Raw genomic sequence first — 18,528 nt, forward strand, 5'->3', positions numbered from 1 at the left:
TTTTGATTTTAAGAAATAATAAATTAATAAATTAAATTATTTATTATAATAAATTATTAATAATAAATTAAATTATTTATTATTAAAAAAATAAAAAGGGTAAATAATAACTTTGTAAATTCACTTGGTGAAGGAAACTAGTGATCCAATGGTTTGTAACAGTTTTGTTTTCTTCTGACTTCTTTTTTTCTTTTAAAGAAGAAAATATTTATATGAATAGACTGATTGTAATTCTAAAATTTTTCCACTTGCAGAAAAAGAACTTCAAAACAAATTAATTGAATTTGTTCAACAAGCTCAACAAAATGGATTTGTTAAAAAAGGAGCAAATGAAACAACAAAAGCACTTAATAGAGGAAAAGCAGATATTGTTATTATAGCTGCTGATACTAAACCAATTGAAATTGTTTTACATCTTCCAATTCTTTGTGAAGATAAAAATGTTCCTTATGTATTTGTTGGATCAAAAGCAGCTCTTGGAAGAGCATGTGGTGTTTCAAGAGATGTTATTGCAGTTGCAATTATTAATGATAAAGGAAAATCAGCACCATCAGTTGAAACAATGAAAGATGAAATTGAAAAGCTTTTATTCTAAAAAGTGATTGATTTTTTTTTGCTATTGGTTTTAAAACATATTTTATTGTTATTTTTAAATTTCAAAGTTGAAGTTAAAAAAAAATAAATCAAAACCCTTTTTCTTATTTTTTAGTTTTAAAATATATCATTTCATGACATTCTTCTGTGCTAATTGTGGTAATTTATTGGTTGTTGAACGAGGAACTGAGTTATATTTTAAATGCAGTACTTGTCCTTATAAATTTACATTTAATAAAAAAATTGTATATGAATCAGAATTAAAAAGAAAACAAATTGATGCAGTATTAGGTGAAGAACAATGGAAAAATGCTCAAAAAACTGAAAGTTTGTTATATTAATTATTAGCATACAATTAATAACCAATATTTATTGTTTAGTTATTTGTGAAAAATGTGGACATAATTCTGCTTATTTCATGCAAATTCAAATTCGATCAGCTGATGAACCAATGACAACCTTTTATAAATGTGCTAATTTTGATTGTGGATATCAATGGAGAGATGGATAATTGCAAATGTAATTTGAGTTTTAACAGATATGTTTTGTAAATGTCAAATTTGATTTTATCAATTATTAGTTTTGATTAAAAAGGAGATTATTTGTGGTGAAAGGTTGAAAAATGATTATTATAAGAAGAAAGGTTATTGAGTTAGTTATCTCAGTTTTAGTAAAGTGATTGAAAAAAGTATTAAGAAAAAGAACCGACAAAAAAGGAAATTTTAATTTTTTTTTGACTAATTTCTATTAAGAAACAAACCCCTTCTTTAAATTTAATTTTTCACTTAAAAGTTTAATTTATTCTTTTGTTACTTGAATGCCACCTACCATCAAATTCGTTTTTCCTTTTCATCAATTCCTTCTTGGTCAAATGGTGGATGGGAAATTTATCGTTGAAACTAAACATAATTTGATGGTTGTTACTACTACAATTGCATACGTTTGTGTTGAAGTTGTTTTAGAAGAAAATGAAAAAATAGAAAAAACGATTCATCAACACACTGTTGTTATTAAATCATCAAATGAACCATTTATTATAAAAGATGGAGATGAATTTCCGTTTCATATTTCTGTTCCTATTGACTTACCTCCAACAATCAAAAATGATTGTGTATCAATAGAACATCGGTTCATTGCAACAGTTGTTAAAGCAAAGACAACTTCATTTTTTGGTCAAAAAAAATTAGAGGAACATATTATTGTTGATATGCTTTATCCTCATCTTAGTGGATTATCATATTTTACTAAACGTCATGAATTTTCTGTTGAAGGGTATTCTCTTTCTGTTAATCTTGAAAGAGACATATATTCTCTTGGACAAAATCTTCGTGTTAATTATTTATTAGAAGGGTCAGCAGAAAAAGACGTTCAATTACCTTTACTTATGTCTTTAGTAAGAACATTTACAAATAGAAGTACTGGAGAAATGGCTGTTATTACGTTTGTTAATTTATTATTTATTTCTTCAACGTTATCATATTATTTAATTAAGCAAAGAATCTCATAAAATAGGAAACATGATGATCATATTAGAATTAATCAACCCATTTCACTTGAAATCACCGTTCCAAATACAATATGTCCAACAGTAAAATCAGCTATATCTGAAGTTAATGTTGAATATTCTCTTATAGTTTCAGTTGATATGTTATCTCTTTGTTGTAAGAGAATTCAAATTGAAGGAAAAGTTCCAATTCTTATTACTGATATGCAACAAAGTTCAAAATCTAACTTCAATGAAATTGGTACATTAATTACCCCAAATGAATTTAATGAAAATTATAAAGAACAATTAAATTCTGTTTTAAATAATTATCAAATGGTATTACAAACATTATTAGATATGAAATTTTATAAAGACTTTGTTGTTCCTGATTGTCCTAATAGGAGAGTGTTTAATATTAATCAATATATATCATTAGTTAAAGAAATACTTGAGTCAATTCTTTCACTTGTTATAAATCCAGTAACATGGAGAGACTCAACAACCCTTCTTCCTAATTATTGTAGTATTAGAAAAATGACAAGAATGTTTCAAGTAGCTATTCATTTTTCGGTTAATTTGATTTTATTAATTCCACCAACAGCATTACGTACTTCAATTTATGTTAATTGTCTTCAAACATTAAATTGTTATCAAAATTTATTATATCATCTTTATATGAAAAAGAAATCAATAGAAGAAAGTATAGAAGAACTTAGAAAATCAATATCACATTATTTAGAATGTATTATTGAAGCAGATGAAGACAAATGGGTTGTAGAATTAGATGAATTTAGAAAATGGTTAAACGGGTTGAGCTTAGAGTCTATTCCAATAAACACAACAATACCTAAAGAAAATATAATGAATCAACTAAAACCACTATTTCATGAAGTACCAAATTTATTGTATAATATTAGAATGGCATGTGATACTGTTTCATTAGAAGGACTAAAAGACTTAATAGCTATATTTAAAACCAAAGTAATTAGTTTTATTGGACTAATACAAGGATTAATTACAGATGAACGTTCCAAAGAATTTCTTCGATGTCAATTTATTAATTTTAATCGTGGATTAGAGTCATATATTGAAAGAGCAGAAGTATTAAGTTTTGAGCCAACATATAGAACAGAAAAATATTGGGATTATTCTAAAACTGTTTTAGCAATGTGGAATATTGTTTCTATAGTTATTGAAGACAATCCAATTAATAATAATAATGATTATTTTCTTATTTATCAATGTGGTATGGAAGATGATAATTTTGTTATTAGAGATGAGAATGGAATAATTGTTGAAAATCCATGTATATATTGCGTTTATAAAGATGGATTATCTACAATTATTAAAGAAGGAATTTATAGATTAAAAACAAATTATAGTGATTTTATTGAAATGCATTCAAAAGATTTCTTAATGGTATTTAGTAAATTCTTACATTTATTATCTGCTTCATATCTTCATCCAAATGTTTTTAGTAAATTTGTTTGTTATTATTATTTAAAGTAATATTATTTTAAATTAAATAAAAATAATTAATAAATAGGTAAAACAGTTTCAGATTAAACAACGTGATGTTCAATTATTTAATCCTTTAAAAGAACTTTTTATTCGTATCGAAAATTTTATCCAAAAATTGATTATATTTTATAGAATTAATACTTCGAGAGATCCAACTTCAATTGTATATGACACATGTCATGCACAGAAAAGAGTTGTTGAACAATTAATGGTACTTGTAAGACTTTGTCTTTTACATGGTCAAATTTATTCTCCAATTTACGTTCAAATGATTGATGAATTTCAGAAATTCAGAGAAATGGTATATGGATTATTACTTCGTCAATTTCATCGTTTAAATGAAGAAGTTAAACATTCTAATGCAATTGATGATGAAATTCAAGGTTCATTTTTTGGTGCAAAACAACGACAAGTGGTATATACTCTTCTTTTTGAAGAACATGTTGATTGTTCTGAAAGTGCTGATATTCCAATTCAAATAAAAGAATTAGAAGAAGAGGTGGTTAGTAGTGCTGAAGAATTCTGAATTGTTATTAATTAAATTAAATTTGAAACAATAAAAAAAAATAAATGGTTATAACAATAAATTGATTATACATAGTTTTATAAAATAGCTAATAATTGTTTAACATCTTTACGAACTTCCATATCATCAATATTAATTAATTCACATAATACAAGTTGAATATTTTGATTAGTAATAAATAATTTTGGATTATTACTATTTTTTAAATGATATAATAAAATTTTAATAATATCAATATTTTTAAATTCAAATAATTTTAATATAAAAGGAGAATATTGTTCTGTTTTAATAATTAGTGAAATACACATTGTTGTAAATAACTTTAAAATAGAATCTATTTGTTCTTTTGAAGAAGTTGAAAGAAGTCTTAATGATAAATATCTTTCAATATGTTTATATAATAAAGGAATAAGAAGAGTTGGACACTTTTCAATATTACAATTTATAATTGATAATATTTCATATAATGCTGAAAATGATTTTAATAAATCATTTTGTTTTGGAACATACATATGTCTAATAATTTTATGTGCAATAAAATTATGTGGTTGTTGTGAATGTATTTTTAAACATGAAGTTGAACATATTGGAAGTTCACAAAGAGCACATTGAATCATTTCACAAGCAGGTAATAATTTATTACAATGAGAACATATGGATAATATTGAAGGTTGAATAGGTTCAGTAAAAGATGGAGTAATATTTGTTATTGATAATAATGAAGTTGTAATTTGATCATAAAAATATTCTATTAAATCAGTAAAATGAATAATAAATAATGAAGGTTCAGAAACAAGTTTTGGAATAATTTCATTTAAAATAAAAATACCTGTTTTTTGAAGAGCTTCATTTGTTGTTAAAATTAAAAGTGTTATTAAATTAATAACATCAGGTAATAATAATGGGTATGATTTTGATGTTTCTAATGATCTAAATGCAATAGATGTACCAATAATAGCTACCCAATCTTTTGATGTTTCATCAATACTTAGTGTTGAACTCATAATAATTTGTAATGCCCTCATTTTAATATCATCAATTAATGTAGGTTGTGTAAGTAATTTTTCATAAACAATTTGTATAACTTTTGTTGATATTTCAACATTTGTATTGAGCATTGATTTAGCAAGTGCTTTAATACATGGCATCCAAATATTAATTACATCATTATTTAATACTTTAAGGTTTTTAACATTTTCAGCAATATTTGCTAATTTTTCAACTGCATAATTAGCTGCTTTATCATTTGGACATATAGAAAACATAGATAAAGTATTAATATAATATGGAAAATATGAATCAAAATATTCGTCTTTATATTTCTCAAATTCAACTAATTTCTCAAATCCTGTTTCAACAATAACCATTTCTATATCTTCAGCCGCTGTTGATAATATTTGAAAAATACGTCTCCAATCAGAACATTTTTTTACATATGAAAGAACTAATTGTCTAACAGATAAAAGAGGAGAATCATTAATAGTAATTAATAGCATTTCATAATATGTTTCTGTTATATTGAAATATTCTAATTCTTCTCTTTGTATTAATAAATCATAAATTGAACTAAGTATTTCTAATGCAACTTGAGCAACTTTTGGTTGTGGATGAAGTGATATACTATTTAATATTTGAAATAAACTGGTTGATAATGAGTCATAAATATAAAATATACGATAAATATTAAAATGAATAACTGAAAGTAACATATTTAATAAAGAGATTGATGGTGTTTGTGAATTTGTCATTTCAAATGCTACATTTAACAATTGAATAATATACGATAATAGCCCAGATGGTGATAATGCTGTTCCATGAATTACTGCTAAGAATAATGTATCATCAGGACAAATAATTGTTTGATAAGAAGTTGTAGTAATTAAATCAAATGTTTTGTATGGAATATATCTATTAAATCTAAAGTGTTTTGGAATAGAAGTAATACGATCAGTTTGGATATTTATTAAATGAACAAATAATTTAATTGGATATTGCCATGCTTCATGAAATGAATTTCCATAAGAATAACAAAATTGTAGAAGTAATTTTAATGATGAAGACTGAGAATTAGTAGATATTGATTCTTGTAAAGGCCAATTAGATACTAATGATAACAATTGATTTAATTTTTCTTTTTCTCTACATAATGATGAAAAATAAAGTAAAGCACGTGTTGAAGAAAATGGATCTAATTCATTAATAAATATTTGTTGTAAAGCTGAAAGAATTAAAGAAAAACATCTATGAAACATATCAATTTGATCTTCAGTTGGTATTTGTTTATTTTCTTTAAATAATGGAGTTTCTTCTAGTTGATCGTATAATTTCATTAAATCTGTTGTTGGTACTTTGATATTCATTTTTATTGAAAGTTCCTTAAGTTTTTGAAAATTAGATATAATAGGAGTATCAGAAATATCTCTTGAAAATTGAAGAAGTAACATACATAATTTTTTTACTGTATCAATTGAATAACTTGTTGCAACATGATATATTTCAGCAAATGTTTTAATAAATTCAGTTGTTGATTTATTATCGTTTGGTAATATAAATCCATTTAATGAAATAGATAACGCATCATAAAAATCATATCGAGAAAGATCAAGAATAGAAAAATAACCATTTAATGCATCTTCATGTCTTGTTAAATAATATCCAATTCCATTCTTGTCTAATGAAGAATCTTTACGTAAATAATTACCAACTACTAATGGTTTTTGTGTTGGACATTTTTCTTCAATTGCTTCTTCTATCATTTTAGCTGAAGATAATAGTACTGATGGATGTATTTCTAAAGGTGGGGAAGGTGCAAATGAACGAATACATTGAACAATACCTTGAGCACAATACTTTTTAATAACATCATTTTTAAATCCATTAAGAAAACAATTAACAATTGATTTAAATACTGAACTTCCCAAAGAGTCTCTGTCAAAAATTGTATAAATACAATACATTGCATTACCTGAAGATGACAATGATAATAATGATTTAATTGCAACAATACTATTATTTGGGTTATTGGTTTCATTAATATAATTGTTAATAATTGTTCTACATTCACTCTTCACATGACTTCCATGTCGAATAATTAATTGAATTAATATCTGAACAGCAAGATCACTAATACTCCCTCCAACAAAACAGGTTGTTGAAAACATTCTAAGTAATTGATGTCTAATTGCATTATTTAATACATTAGGAAGACATGAAGAAAGAAGAGAATCTGCCATTTCCATTGAAATTTCATGGTATTTTATATTACCTTTACCTCCTTTTTCTTCTAAAAGAATATATTCTTTTTTAAAGTCTGTTTTAGAAAATGATGATTGATTAAACCAATTAGTTGATGCACATTGAAGTAGTTCAAGTAATACCGCTTGTTGTATACTTTGTTTTAATGATTTGTTTTCATTTTTTATTGATGTTGATGAAATACTTAAATTATTCCAAGAAGTATGACTTCTTGAAGGATATTTTTGTTGAATAAGAAATGAAGGTTGAATAGAAGGAGTATTTGAATAATGAGGACTTGAAGAGAGAGTTGAATTTAGTGATGAGAAAGAAATAATTTGATTTATATTTAAATTAGAATTTATTGCTGGTGATGGTGATGGAGCAAATACTGGAGAAATTGATGGAGAGCTTTGTAATAAAGGAGACATAAATGATGGAGAATGTGACTCAACAATTAATGTAGCAATATAATCACGAACAAGACGTAAAGGATAAAATTGTGATGGAGTTGTTTGGTAATAAGAAGATACAACATGAGTGTCAATAATAAAATGAATAGCCTTACAGTGATAAGTATTTTCTATTTGAAATTTTGATGTTAAAAAAACTATTCTACAACAATTAAGAATTGACTGAATTGGTTGAGGTAGAAAAGAAGTGAAAATAGAAGATAAGAATAGTCTCATTGTTTGATTTGAAAGAAATAATGGATCAATAATTGGTAATAAAACAGTTGTAAGTTTAGTTGTCAATTTCAAACGAATAATTTGAGGAAGTAATATTTGAAACAATTGTTGTAAATTATCTGATAATGGTTTTGTTGTTAATAAACAACTTTTAATTGATTTTATAGTAGAAAGTATATCTTTATCTTTTATTTCTTTTGACAAATCATTCATATAAGTACACAAGATGTTTTGGTCCATTTAGAATGTGAAGTAAATTTTTAGTTCTTTTCTTTTTCATATTGAATTTTCAATTGAAATTTTCTCTCTATTTTTCTGATATAAAAGAAGAAATGAGTTAAATAATATTTCAAGAATAAAAGGAGTTTAATTCAATTAGAATATGATTTAATTAATAACAATTAAAGACTTTAAGAAAAGAAATTTTAATTAAGTTATAAATATTTGTAATTAAATAAAGAAAAATATTTAAATTATTATTGAGAAAATGAATGAATAAATTTTGAGAATGATTCGTTATACATTTTTTCTGCATAATGTTCTAAAATTTCTTTAAAATCATTAAAACGAGGATTTTCTAATGATAGTAAAAGTGTTTTAATAATTATTTGAAATTCTTTATAATATTGATGTTTTAATAATATTTTAAGGTATTGTAATATTATTTCAATATGAAAGAAATTAATTTCTTTTCTTGATTTTAAATAAGATATTAAAATATTAATTAATTCTTTAGTATTTTCTATTTCAAATAATTCAATTTCTTCAATTCTTTCATCTAATTTTTCTATTTGAATTTTATCATTAGCAAATGAAATTTTTGGATTATTATAAATATTATAATATTTTGAATAATATTGAATAAGTTCATTTTTAACATCATTTGGAAGTGCATTTAAAACAGATATATCAATTTGAGATGCACTTGGTAATTCAACAAATTTATTCTTTTCATTTTGTTTTATTTTTGTATATTTTTCTTCTCGTTGTTTTGCTAAAAGAATTTGTTGAAATATTTTTGATTCTTTTATTTGAACTGGTTGAATAGAATGTAATTTACTTATTTGAATAGAAATTCCTCTTAAATCTTTTATTGGAATTTGAAATTGATTCCATAAAATTATTGCACTTTTATTAAGAATTGCTGAGTTTTGAGTTTCACAAATAGTAATACTCTTAGATTGCATATTAACAATGCCATGTCCTTTATATTTAATTGCTTCTCCACTTCCTTCTTTTCTTGTCATTATTTGCATAGTCATTAAAGTTCCCATAACATTGGATTTATGTAATCGTTTTTCTACTTCACAACACATTCTAAAAATAAATTGTTTAGCATCATCTTCATTCTCAAATCTAATTCCCCAATTTATTGATATTCCAACACTTTGCTTTTCTTTTTTATTCTCAAATTGAGTACTATCAATTCCTTTACTCATTTCAATTAATTTAAGAGTATTTTTCTCTCCTATTTGTTTTTCTAATACTTCTTTTGAAATTAATGAAATATCTCCACATGTATAAACCCCAATTATTTTACACTTTTCTGAAAGAGAATAACCAAAACCTGGAAGTTCTGCTATTTTTATTGTAGAAATAAATTCTTCAATCTCCATTTATTATTTCATATTCTTTTTAAATAAAAAAAACAATTAAAAACAAACATTTGATAGTAAATAGTATATTCCATCGGGTTTGGCTTTTTTCATTGCTAGACGTGCTGTAAGAGGATTTATTCCAATTCCAAAACTTACTCCAGAATGAATTGTTTCTTTAATTTCTGTTCTAACTTGTTGTAAAAAAATATCAATAGGTTCAGGAACAGAAGAAATATCTATAATACATTCATCACAACTCAATACTTCAATATTATGAAAATATTTTATTAATATTTCATACATTTTTAATGCAGCTTTTTCATATTCATCAAAATCATATCCAACAACAATTAATTGTGGACAAAGATTATATGCTTGTTTTAACCACATCCCATTTTTTATTCCATATTTTCTTGCTTCATAATTACAACTAGAAACATCTGCATTATTTCCACCATGTGATACAACTACAGGTTTTCCTTGTAATTCAGTATGTTTAGAAATTGTAACAGAAGCAAAGAATGAGTCAATATCAACGTGCATAATTTTAGAATAATTTGATTTAATTCCTTCAACTTTTTCTGAAAGAAAATCTGAAAATATTGTTTTCCATAAAGAAATATGATGAAGTCTTGAACTTAAATAATATTTATCAAGAAAATTTGGATCAGTACAATCTAAATCACTTTGTTGTTGTTGTTTCTTATTCATTTTTTGAAGACTATAATTAGTTATTGCTTGTAATGTTCCATATTTAATAGAATCTATTATCCAATTTGGATGAACAACAATCTTTTTTTCAAATTGAATTTGATGTTGATATGATAATTGAGCTGCAATAATATGAGTAACTTCAGATGAAGAATATTTCATTAAATATTTTCCACCATTTTGAAGAATTAAAGAGCGTAAAATTGATGCTGAAGGATGTGTTCTTCCAGTAATCCAAACAGCAACACCTTTAAAAATATTTCCTTTTCCATATTTCTTTCTTTGTTCATCAAATTGTTGTTGTTGTAATTTATCCTTTTTCTTAAAGTATTGTTTAAGAGTCAACATCTTATAAAATTGAGTTTTTATTTTGTAAAAAAAACACAAAAATAAAAAACAAAAAAAACAATTAAATAACACAAAAAGAGAAAGAAGAACTAATTAATTAACAAAAACATGAGTGCAACACCAATAATTGAAACTCTTCGCCTTGAAAAGGTAGAAGAAGAAACAAAAATGATTTGTTTTTCAAGAAGACAAAATTGTTGTGGGAGTTTTCAAAAAGAAAGTATAAATGAAAATAAATTTGAAATAGGAAAAGGAAATAAAATATGTGGACTAAGTGATGAAAAAGCGATTATTGAATTAAGTAATAATCAAATATTTATGACAAAGAAAAAAGGATGTTTAAAAGATATTTCAAAGAATTTAAAAGAAGGAGAAAATTATACAATTGGAGAGAATATAATTTTTGAATTTTTTGTAATTACAAAAGAAACATTTAATAAAGGAATTGAAATAAATAAAAGATATGTATTTGATAAAGAAATAGGAAGTGGAAGTTTTAGTCATGTTTATTTAGCAAGAGATAAAATTGATAATCAACAACTTGTAATAAAAACATTAAAAAAAGAAATTATTAATAATCAAATTTACTTTCATCAATTTGAACATGAAATTTCAATAATTAAAAAAATTAAACATCCTTTTATTATTTCATATTATAATGATTATAATATTAATAACAATAAATTTCTTGTATTAGAATATGCTCCTAATACTTTAATTTCTTATTTAAATAAACAAAAATCAAAAGAAAAAAAATATATTGATTTATCAATTTGTGAAAGAATTTTTAAAGAATTATGTTGTGCTGTTCAATTTATTCAAAAAGAATTTAATTTAATTCATAGAGATATTAAATGTGAAAATATTTTAATAAATGAAAATGGTCATTGTAAATTAACAGATTTTGGATTATGTATAACTGTAAATGAATGGGAACATGAAAAAATTAAAAAAGGTGGAATAGGAACTCCTGAATATCTTGCACCTGAAGTAAGAACAACACCTGCTTATTATTCATTTAAAAGTGATTGTTGGAGTGTAGGATGTGTATTATATTGTTTAATTACTGGTAATTTTTATAAATTATCATATAATAAAGCAATATTTGATGAAATTAAAACTACAAATTCTTGTTATAAAATGCTAATTGAAAAAGGAAAAATGCTTTTAGAAGAAGATTTAGAAAAAAGACCAACAATGATTAATTTTGTTCATCAATTTAGTTATTTTAATGATACTGAAAGAGAATGTACAAATTATATTAATTCTATTAATGAACATCAAAAATCTATATCTTCTTCTGAAGTATTAAAAATAAATAAAAATAAATCAAAAGAATTTCCTATTAAACGTTTATCATTTGATAATGACTCTTTAACTCCTCAAAAGAAAAAAAGAATTAAAAAAAATACTTCTTTTAAAAGTAGTGATGTAAAAATGACAAATTTATTTGATCAAAAGAAAAAAATAAATTAATTTAATTTTGTTTCAATCAAATGACTCATAAATTCTTTTGTTAATTGAGTCTTTTGATTAATAACATCATCTAATGCTTCCTTTAATTCTTTTCTCATTTGAATTAATCGTGCAATAAAAAGTGGAGTGGAATTAATTGTTATCCATCCATCTAATGTAATAGTTTTTTGTTTATAATTCACAGCAATTGATGTAGCTATTAAAGCAATAAATACTTTTTTAATTAATGAACATTCCCATACCATTATTTTATTTGATTTTACCATATTAGTATAAATAAATACATTATCTTTAAAATCAATTCTAGGCATTGAATTAATAGAAGATATTCCCATAAATACTTGATGTTTTTTTGTATAATATTCATATTCAATTGATGTTTTTCCTATAATTTGTTGTGGAATAATAATATTTGGATAAAATACATATGTTAAAATAAATAATAATAATTCTTTTTTATAAGATGATTGAATTGATTGAATTGGATAATTATAATTTTTTAATAACTCTATAAATTGTTTTCTTGTATCTAATATTTCTTTAATAAGAATAATATTTATATTATTATTTTTACAAAACTGTGTTCCATTTCCTTTTCTTTCAGATTCAATATAATGTTCTACTATTTTCATTGTTGCTATATGATCTGATGCATCAGAACAATATCTTCTCTTAATATTACTTCCATTTTCTCCATTAATTAATGGTTGTACTGACATACATGCTGCTAATAATGTAGCTTCTTGTGCAATTCCAAAAGCACATCCTAATAATAACATCTTTCCTATAGATACTTCAACTGGAAGAGCTGCTAATGCAGATCCTAATGGAGTTGCACTATATTCAAATTCTTTAACTGCTCCAGAAATATCTAAATGACTAATTCTTTTTGCTGCTTTAATAGTAACAAGTTGAAGTAATGACTTTTCGATTTGAGTTTGACTTGGTGCATCTAAAGCATCAGCAAGAAATTGAACAGGATTTTTTTCACCAAATAATAATATTTGAAGACATAATGATTCTAATGGTAATCTCTTAATTTCAGGTTGTGGATATGTTTCAAATGAACTTTCTCTTTTTTGACTATACATTTTATAACATTCTCCTGAAGATACTCTTCCAACTCTTCCTGTTCTTTGTTGTGCATTAGCTTTTGAAATTTTTGTAAGAATTAATCGTTGCATTTTTGTTGAACGATCATATGACATAATCCTTACAAGTCCAGTATCAATAAGATATTTAGCATCAGGAATAGTAATAGATGTTTCTGCAATATTTGTAGATAATACAATTTTCCATATTCCATTTGGTGCAATTGAAAAAGCTTCTTTTTGTTGTTGTAAAGGAACAGAAGAATGAAGAATATGAATTTTAAATTTATTTAAATTGTTAAAAGGAGGTGTAGAAATAATTTCTTTTTGTAATGTAGTAATTTCATAAATACCTGGTAAAAATATTAAAATACAACCGATTGGTTTATTTGTAATAAGATAATGTAATAAATCCATTATTAACTCATAATTGACAGTAGATTGATTAATCATATCTGATACTGTTTTGTTTGATTTGTTATTAACTTTATTCATATCAACAGTAATGAGTTGGTCACCAATTAATTTCTTTTGAAAATCATCATATTTATAATTATAATATTCTGAAGTAGAATCAATTGAATAATTTGTAAATGAAATAATATCATCTAAATAAAATGTTTGAACTGGATGAATTTTACTTTCAACTCTTAAACATGAAGCACTTCCAAAATATTGTTCAAAAAGTTCTACAGCTAATGTAGCACTCATAATAATAATTTTAATTGTTTTATTTCTTGTTATTAATTTTTTAATCAGTAATAATAAAAAGTCTGTATTAATATCTCTTTCATGAACTTCATCAATAAATAAATGACTAATTCCTTCTAAATCTGGATTACCAAGAACCTTTCTTAACATTACACCAACTGTACAATATACTAATTTTTCATCTCCTGTTTTCTCAAATCTAATTTGATGTCCAACAAATTTATTTGATCCTCTTTCATCTATTACTCTTGAAGACAATCCTACTGCACTAATTCTTCTTGGTTGTGTTACATATATTTTAGTTTGACTTCCTCGTTTATTTAATAATTCATTTTCTAAAACAAATTGAGGTAATTGTGTACTTTTACCACTACCAGTAGTTCCTGAAACTACAACAATTTGATTATTATTTAAAAGATTAATAAAATGATCTTTATTAGAATAAATTGGTAATTGTTTTCTATTTTCCAACATATTTTGATAATGTGAACTATTGATTTCTTTATTCATTTCATCAAAATAATAACCATTAGAAAATTTATCTTTAGCTTGTATTTCTGATGTAAACCTATTAATACTTTGTTCTTCTATTTCTTTTTCTTTTTTCTTTTCTCCTTTTGGTGTTTGACTTACTAATAAAATAATACTGTTTTTAGTAATTTCTTCTGGTGAATTATTTGTCCAATTATCAAATACTTCTTGATATCGTGGTGAGAAATTATTAATAAAATTTCTTTGTACTTTCATTTCAAATAATAACCTTAAAGCAATATAATTCTTTGCTGTAGCTTTTTCAAGAAAAGCAGTATTTTCTTCTGGAATACGTGCATATAACACTGTTTTTGATTTATCATTTAATTGTACTGATGCACTCATAAGAAATCCTTCTTTACATTTTTCATCTTTATACTTAGGATTATCATATTTTTGTCTTCTACAATAGTCACAAATAATTACTGAAGGAAACTTACCTGTCCATTTTGTATCTTCTGCTGCTGAAATGATATTCCATCGTTCATTTTCTTCTTCTTTAATTTCACCATCAAAATTAAAATTTAATTCATTTTCTTCTTCTTGAGCCTCTTCTTTCTTTCTTTTTTCTGCTTCTTCTCTTAACCTAGCAATTTCTGCTTTTCTTTTTAATCCCTCAGCTCTCATTTCTTCTGGAGTTTTCTTTTTCTTTTTTGTTGTAGAATCCATTGCTTCTTTAAAAGCCTTTCTATCAAGTAATGCATCAAGATCTTCTTCCTCTTCTATTTCTTGTTCTTTCTGTTTTTCTTGAATTTCTTGTGTTTTAATTATTTCCTTTTTTATTTCTTGTTTAATTTCTTGTTTTTCACTCTTTACTTTATTAAGTGTTCCTCCTAAACTGTTTGGTAATAATCTAGATGGAATATTTAGACATAACCATTCAATTACCATATCAACAGTAATATCATCAGAATTTTCTAAAGTGGCTCCAACCATCCCTTTTTTGATAAGTTCTGGTGTCAAACCAAATTCATTAATTAAGGAATCATATAAAACTTTTAACCTTTGAATATTTTGTGCATCTGATTGTTGCTTTTCAATTTCTTTTTTTTCAATAATTTTTTGTTCTTTTTTTTCTTTCTTTTGTTGAATAGCTACTTTTGGTTCAATCTTCGGTTTAGTGATCTCTATCTTAGGTTGACTAGAAGGTGTTGATTGGTTTTGTTGCAGTCGTTGAATCTTTTCTAATCTCTGTCTTTCTAAAGCTTTTGCCATTTGTTGTTTCCTACGACTCATCTCTTTCTAGAACAAACTCCCACTGGTTATTTTAATAAAAATTTTTGTGTTATTTTAGTTTTTTGTGTTTTTCTTTTTTATTAAAAAGGGTTTTTAATATATTTTAATGAATTAAAATTTTATTATATTACAAATAAAATGAAAAAAACAAAAAAATGAGTTAGTGACAAAAAGATTGATTCTCTGATAAGAAGATTTTATTTCTAACTTGAAATTTTATACATTTAAATGAATATTGCTATCCAACCACCACACTTTCATATTTCTACTCTCCATATAATACTAACAATAATTTGTTTAGTATCTTTTATTTGTTGTATTAAAATATTTAATACACCGTTTGTATTATTTTTATTTATTTAATACTAATAGTAGCTTACTTATAGATTAACTCCAAATTCTTATCAGTACCAACCAAATTATAAATTATATTCAAAAAATTCTCCTTTTTTTAGAGTTGCAATAATAAGTGATTTAGATAAAGCAAGTAAGCTCAATAAAAAATGGAGGTCTTCAATGATTATTGGAACAATATTCAAACAAGGGAATACCTATGAATTTCAACAACAAGAAGAATTTAATTTAACTTTAGGAATCAATGAAAATGGAAGAGGAATGGAGTTAAGTGAATTGTTAAATTTTAATGGAGAATTATATGGATTTGATGATAGAACAGGGGTTGTAATGGCTATTGATTTAGAGAAAAAAAAGACTTATCCTCGTTATATTTTGATGGATGGTGATTTAAATTCTGATAAAGGAATGAAAATTGAATGGGCAACAGTTTATAAAGATTCTATGTATATTGGAAGTATAGGAAAAGAATTTACAACACCAACAGGAGAATATTTAAATGATAATCCATTGTATATTAAAAAAATTGACCAAAATGGAAAAATTACTGCAATAAATTGGAAAAATAAATATAACAACCTAAAAAATGCAGTTGGAATTTATGGAGATGGGTATATGATTAATGAAGCAGTTACTTATTCAGCTAGTGCTAACAAATGGTACTTTGCACCTAGAAAATGTAGTAAAGAGAAATATGATGATAGTAAAGACGAAACTCGTGGATGTCCTTACATTATTTCTACTGAAGACTTTAGTAATTTTGATATAATAAATGATCCTCAACATGACCTTAATAAAGGATTTAGTTCTATTAAAGTTCTTCCAAATGATGAGAATAAGTTATTATATTTAAAGAGTGTTGAAGTTGGAGAAAGAAGTGAAACATATATAGGAATGATTACTACTTCAGGAGAAGTATTAATGCAAGACAAATTAGTTGCTAAAATGAAAATGGAAGGAATAGAATTTATCTCAATGTAATTTCAATTAAATTATCTTGTTCTTTTTGTATTGACTCTTTAATTATCCATAAATAAACCACTTTGATGTAAGATTTGAGTATATTTTTTAATAAAATTCTTACGAGTGTCTAAGATACGTTCAATAAGTTCTTTATTTCCTTCAATGTCATTAAGTAATATTACAAATTGATCTTCAGTCATATGAATTGGGTCAACAAATAATTGAACAGGTTTTGCTTCCATCAAATAATTTTTATTGTATTTAGTTATCTGTTTGTATCCACAAAATATTATCTATTAATCTCTAACTCATCAACTCTCGTTTTGGTGACTGTTCTTTTTCTTTATGAAAATGTAAATACTAAAATTTTATTCAAAACGATAATAAACAATTTCAAATTATATTTTTATTATTTTTAAATTATAATTAAAAAGAAAAATCACAAAGAGAATAATCTAGTAATGGTTTCCACGTTGAACAGGAAAAAGAGTATTTGAGTTAATAAAAGATAAAAATGCTTTTATACTTTTAGGAAAATAGTTGAAAAAAGAATCAAGTAATCTTGAAAAATCAATTATGTCTAACGAAAACGAAAGTTGTGAAAAAGAGAAAAAGGTAGGGAAACACCAACCAGGGAAAAGTCTTGTAGAAGAATTTATTCCTTTTAAAATGGAAGTTAGTCCATTTAAACCACGACTATATAGTTACTGGATGGATGCATCACGTTGGAGTTCAAAAATGCTTGAAAAAATGCTTATTAAAAAAGATATGAGAGGTATTGGAAATCGAATGAAAATTTTATCTGTTACAGGACCAGAATTTATGAAAATTGACAGTAAGTTTAATGTAAAACTTGGTGCTGAACTTCAAGAATGGAGAAATTTATTAGCGTATAGAGATGAATGTAGAAAGGCAAGTGCTGCATGTATATTACAACGTGCTATTCGGTCACGTCAAAAAGTAAAAGATTCAAAGAAATATATTTATTGTTCTAAGATCGTAAATGAAATTATTTCAACAGAACAAACGTATGTTCAACAACTTGATGTCGTTGTAGATTTAATTATGAAGCCATTAAAAAAAATAAATAAACAAGAAGAAATTATAACAGAAGAACAAATGAAATTAATATTTTATGGATTAGCAAATATTCAAGCAACAAATCATGCATTGCTTGATAATTTAATTGAGAGTTGTACAAACTATTCTCAAAAAACTTGTGTTGGTAAAATATTCTTAGAATTTACACCATTTCTTAAAATGTATTCAGACTATTGTAGAATTTATAATAATATTTCTGATATGGTTTGTGTAACATTAAAACCACCTCATCCATTTGCAAAATTTATTGGGGATCAAATGAAACATGCACCAGTAGGTTTAAGACATCATACATTAACTTCATTATTAATTACACCAGTTCAACGTTTACCAAGATATAAATTATTATTAACTGATT

At 24.5% G+C, this 18,528-nt stretch overlaps 11 protein-coding genes across 11 annotated transcripts in view; 7 read left to right on the forward strand and 4 right to left on the reverse strand.

Moving 5' to 3' along the window:
* Window positions 1–220: 220 nt before the first annotated feature.
* On the forward strand, window positions 221–595 carry ENU1_164750 (13 kDa ribonucleoprotein-associated protein, putative; the record flags this gene model as incomplete). Its single annotated transcript, XM_008860961.1, has 1 exon — window positions 221–595. A coding segment is annotated over one exon (375 nt), but the record flags the coding sequence as incomplete, so codon positions are not given.
* Window positions 596–728: 133 nt separating this feature from the next.
* Window positions 729–1,105, forward strand: ENU1_164760 (RNA polymerase III subunit, putative; the record flags this gene model as incomplete). The annotated part of the gene is made up of 2 exons (XM_008860962.1): window positions 729–921; window positions 975–1,105. 2 exons carry the CDS (start codon window positions 729–731, stop codon window positions 1,103–1,105), a joined length of 324 nt encoding a protein of 107 aa, XP_008859184.1.
* Window positions 1,106–1,507: 402 nt separating this feature from the next.
* Window positions 1,508–2,101, forward strand: ENU1_164770 (hypothetical protein; the record flags this gene model as incomplete). The annotated part of the gene is made up of 1 exon (XM_008860963.1): window positions 1,508–2,101. The coding sequence occupies one exon, from the start codon at window positions 1,508–1,510 to the stop codon at window positions 2,099–2,101; it is 594 nt and encodes a 197-aa protein (XP_008859185.1).
* A 138-nt stretch (window positions 2,102–2,239) lies between these two features.
* ENU1_164780 (hypothetical protein) lies at window positions 2,240–4,127 on the forward strand (the record flags this gene model as incomplete). Its single annotated transcript, XM_008860964.1, has 2 exons — window positions 2,240–3,565; window positions 3,627–4,127. The coding sequence occupies 2 exons, from the start codon at window positions 2,240–2,242 to the stop codon at window positions 4,125–4,127; spliced, it is 1,827 nt and encodes a 608-aa protein (XP_008859186.1).
* A 77-nt stretch (window positions 4,128–4,204) lies between these two features.
* ENU1_164790 (Sec7 domain containing protein) lies at window positions 4,205–8,263 on the reverse strand (the record flags this gene model as incomplete). Its single annotated transcript, XM_008860965.1, has 1 exon — window positions 4,205–8,263. The coding sequence occupies one exon, from the start codon at window positions 8,261–8,263 to the stop codon at window positions 4,205–4,207; it is 4,059 nt and encodes a 1,352-aa protein (XP_008859187.1).
* A 263-nt stretch (window positions 8,264–8,526) lies between these two features.
* On the reverse strand, window positions 8,527–10,707 carry ENU1_164800 (deoxycytidyl transferase, putative; the record flags this gene model as incomplete). Its single annotated transcript, XM_008860966.1, has 2 exons — window positions 8,527–9,660; window positions 9,715–10,707. 2 exons carry the CDS (start codon window positions 10,705–10,707, stop codon window positions 8,527–8,529), a joined length of 2,127 nt encoding a protein of 708 aa, XP_008859188.1.
* A 318-nt stretch (window positions 10,708–11,025) lies between these two features.
* ENU1_164810 (protein kinase domain containing protein) lies at window positions 11,026–12,142 on the forward strand (the record flags this gene model as incomplete). Its single annotated transcript, XM_008860967.1, has 2 exons — window positions 11,026–12,058; window positions 12,105–12,142. 2 exons carry the CDS (start codon window positions 11,026–11,028, stop codon window positions 12,140–12,142), a joined length of 1,071 nt encoding a protein of 356 aa, XP_008859189.1.
* A 37-nt stretch (window positions 12,143–12,179) lies between these two features.
* ENU1_164820 (helicase, putative) lies at window positions 12,180–15,752 on the reverse strand (the record flags this gene model as incomplete). Its single annotated transcript, XM_008860968.1, has 1 exon — window positions 12,180–15,752. One exon carries the CDS (start codon window positions 15,750–15,752, stop codon window positions 12,180–12,182), a length of 3,573 nt encoding a protein of 1,190 aa, XP_008859190.1.
* A 228-nt stretch (window positions 15,753–15,980) lies between these two features.
* ENU1_164830 (apyrase, putative) lies at window positions 15,981–17,087 on the forward strand (the record flags this gene model as incomplete). Its single annotated transcript, XM_008860969.1, has 2 exons — window positions 15,981–16,090; window positions 16,139–17,087. 2 exons carry the CDS (start codon window positions 15,981–15,983, stop codon window positions 17,085–17,087), a joined length of 1,059 nt encoding a protein of 352 aa, XP_008859191.1.
* A 38-nt stretch (window positions 17,088–17,125) lies between these two features.
* Window positions 17,126–17,311, reverse strand: ENU1_164840 (hypothetical protein; the record flags this gene model as incomplete). Its single annotated transcript, XM_008860970.1, has 1 exon — window positions 17,126–17,311. One exon carries the CDS (start codon window positions 17,309–17,311, stop codon window positions 17,126–17,128), a length of 186 nt encoding a protein of 61 aa, XP_008859192.1.
* Window positions 17,312–17,645: 334 nt separating this feature from the next.
* ENU1_164850 (RhoGEF domain containing protein) overlaps window positions 17,646–18,528 on the forward strand; it is a gene marked incomplete at its 5' end in the record, with an annotated part of 1,213 nt that continues 330 nt past the window's right edge. The window contains one exon of the mRNA XM_008860971.1: window positions 17,646–18,528. This exon is cut by the window's right edge and continues 330 nt beyond it. Within this exon, the coding sequence (XP_008859193.1) occupies window positions 17,646–18,528 (883 nt within the window).

The sequence above is a fragment of the Entamoeba nuttalli genome, assembly GCF_000257125.1.
Source record: "Entamoeba nuttalli P19 unplaced genomic scaffold asmbl_7087, whole genome shotgun sequence".
In the NCBI taxonomy this organism is placed as follows: domain Eukaryota; phylum Evosea; order Mastigamoebida; family Endamoebidae; genus Entamoeba; species Entamoeba nuttalli.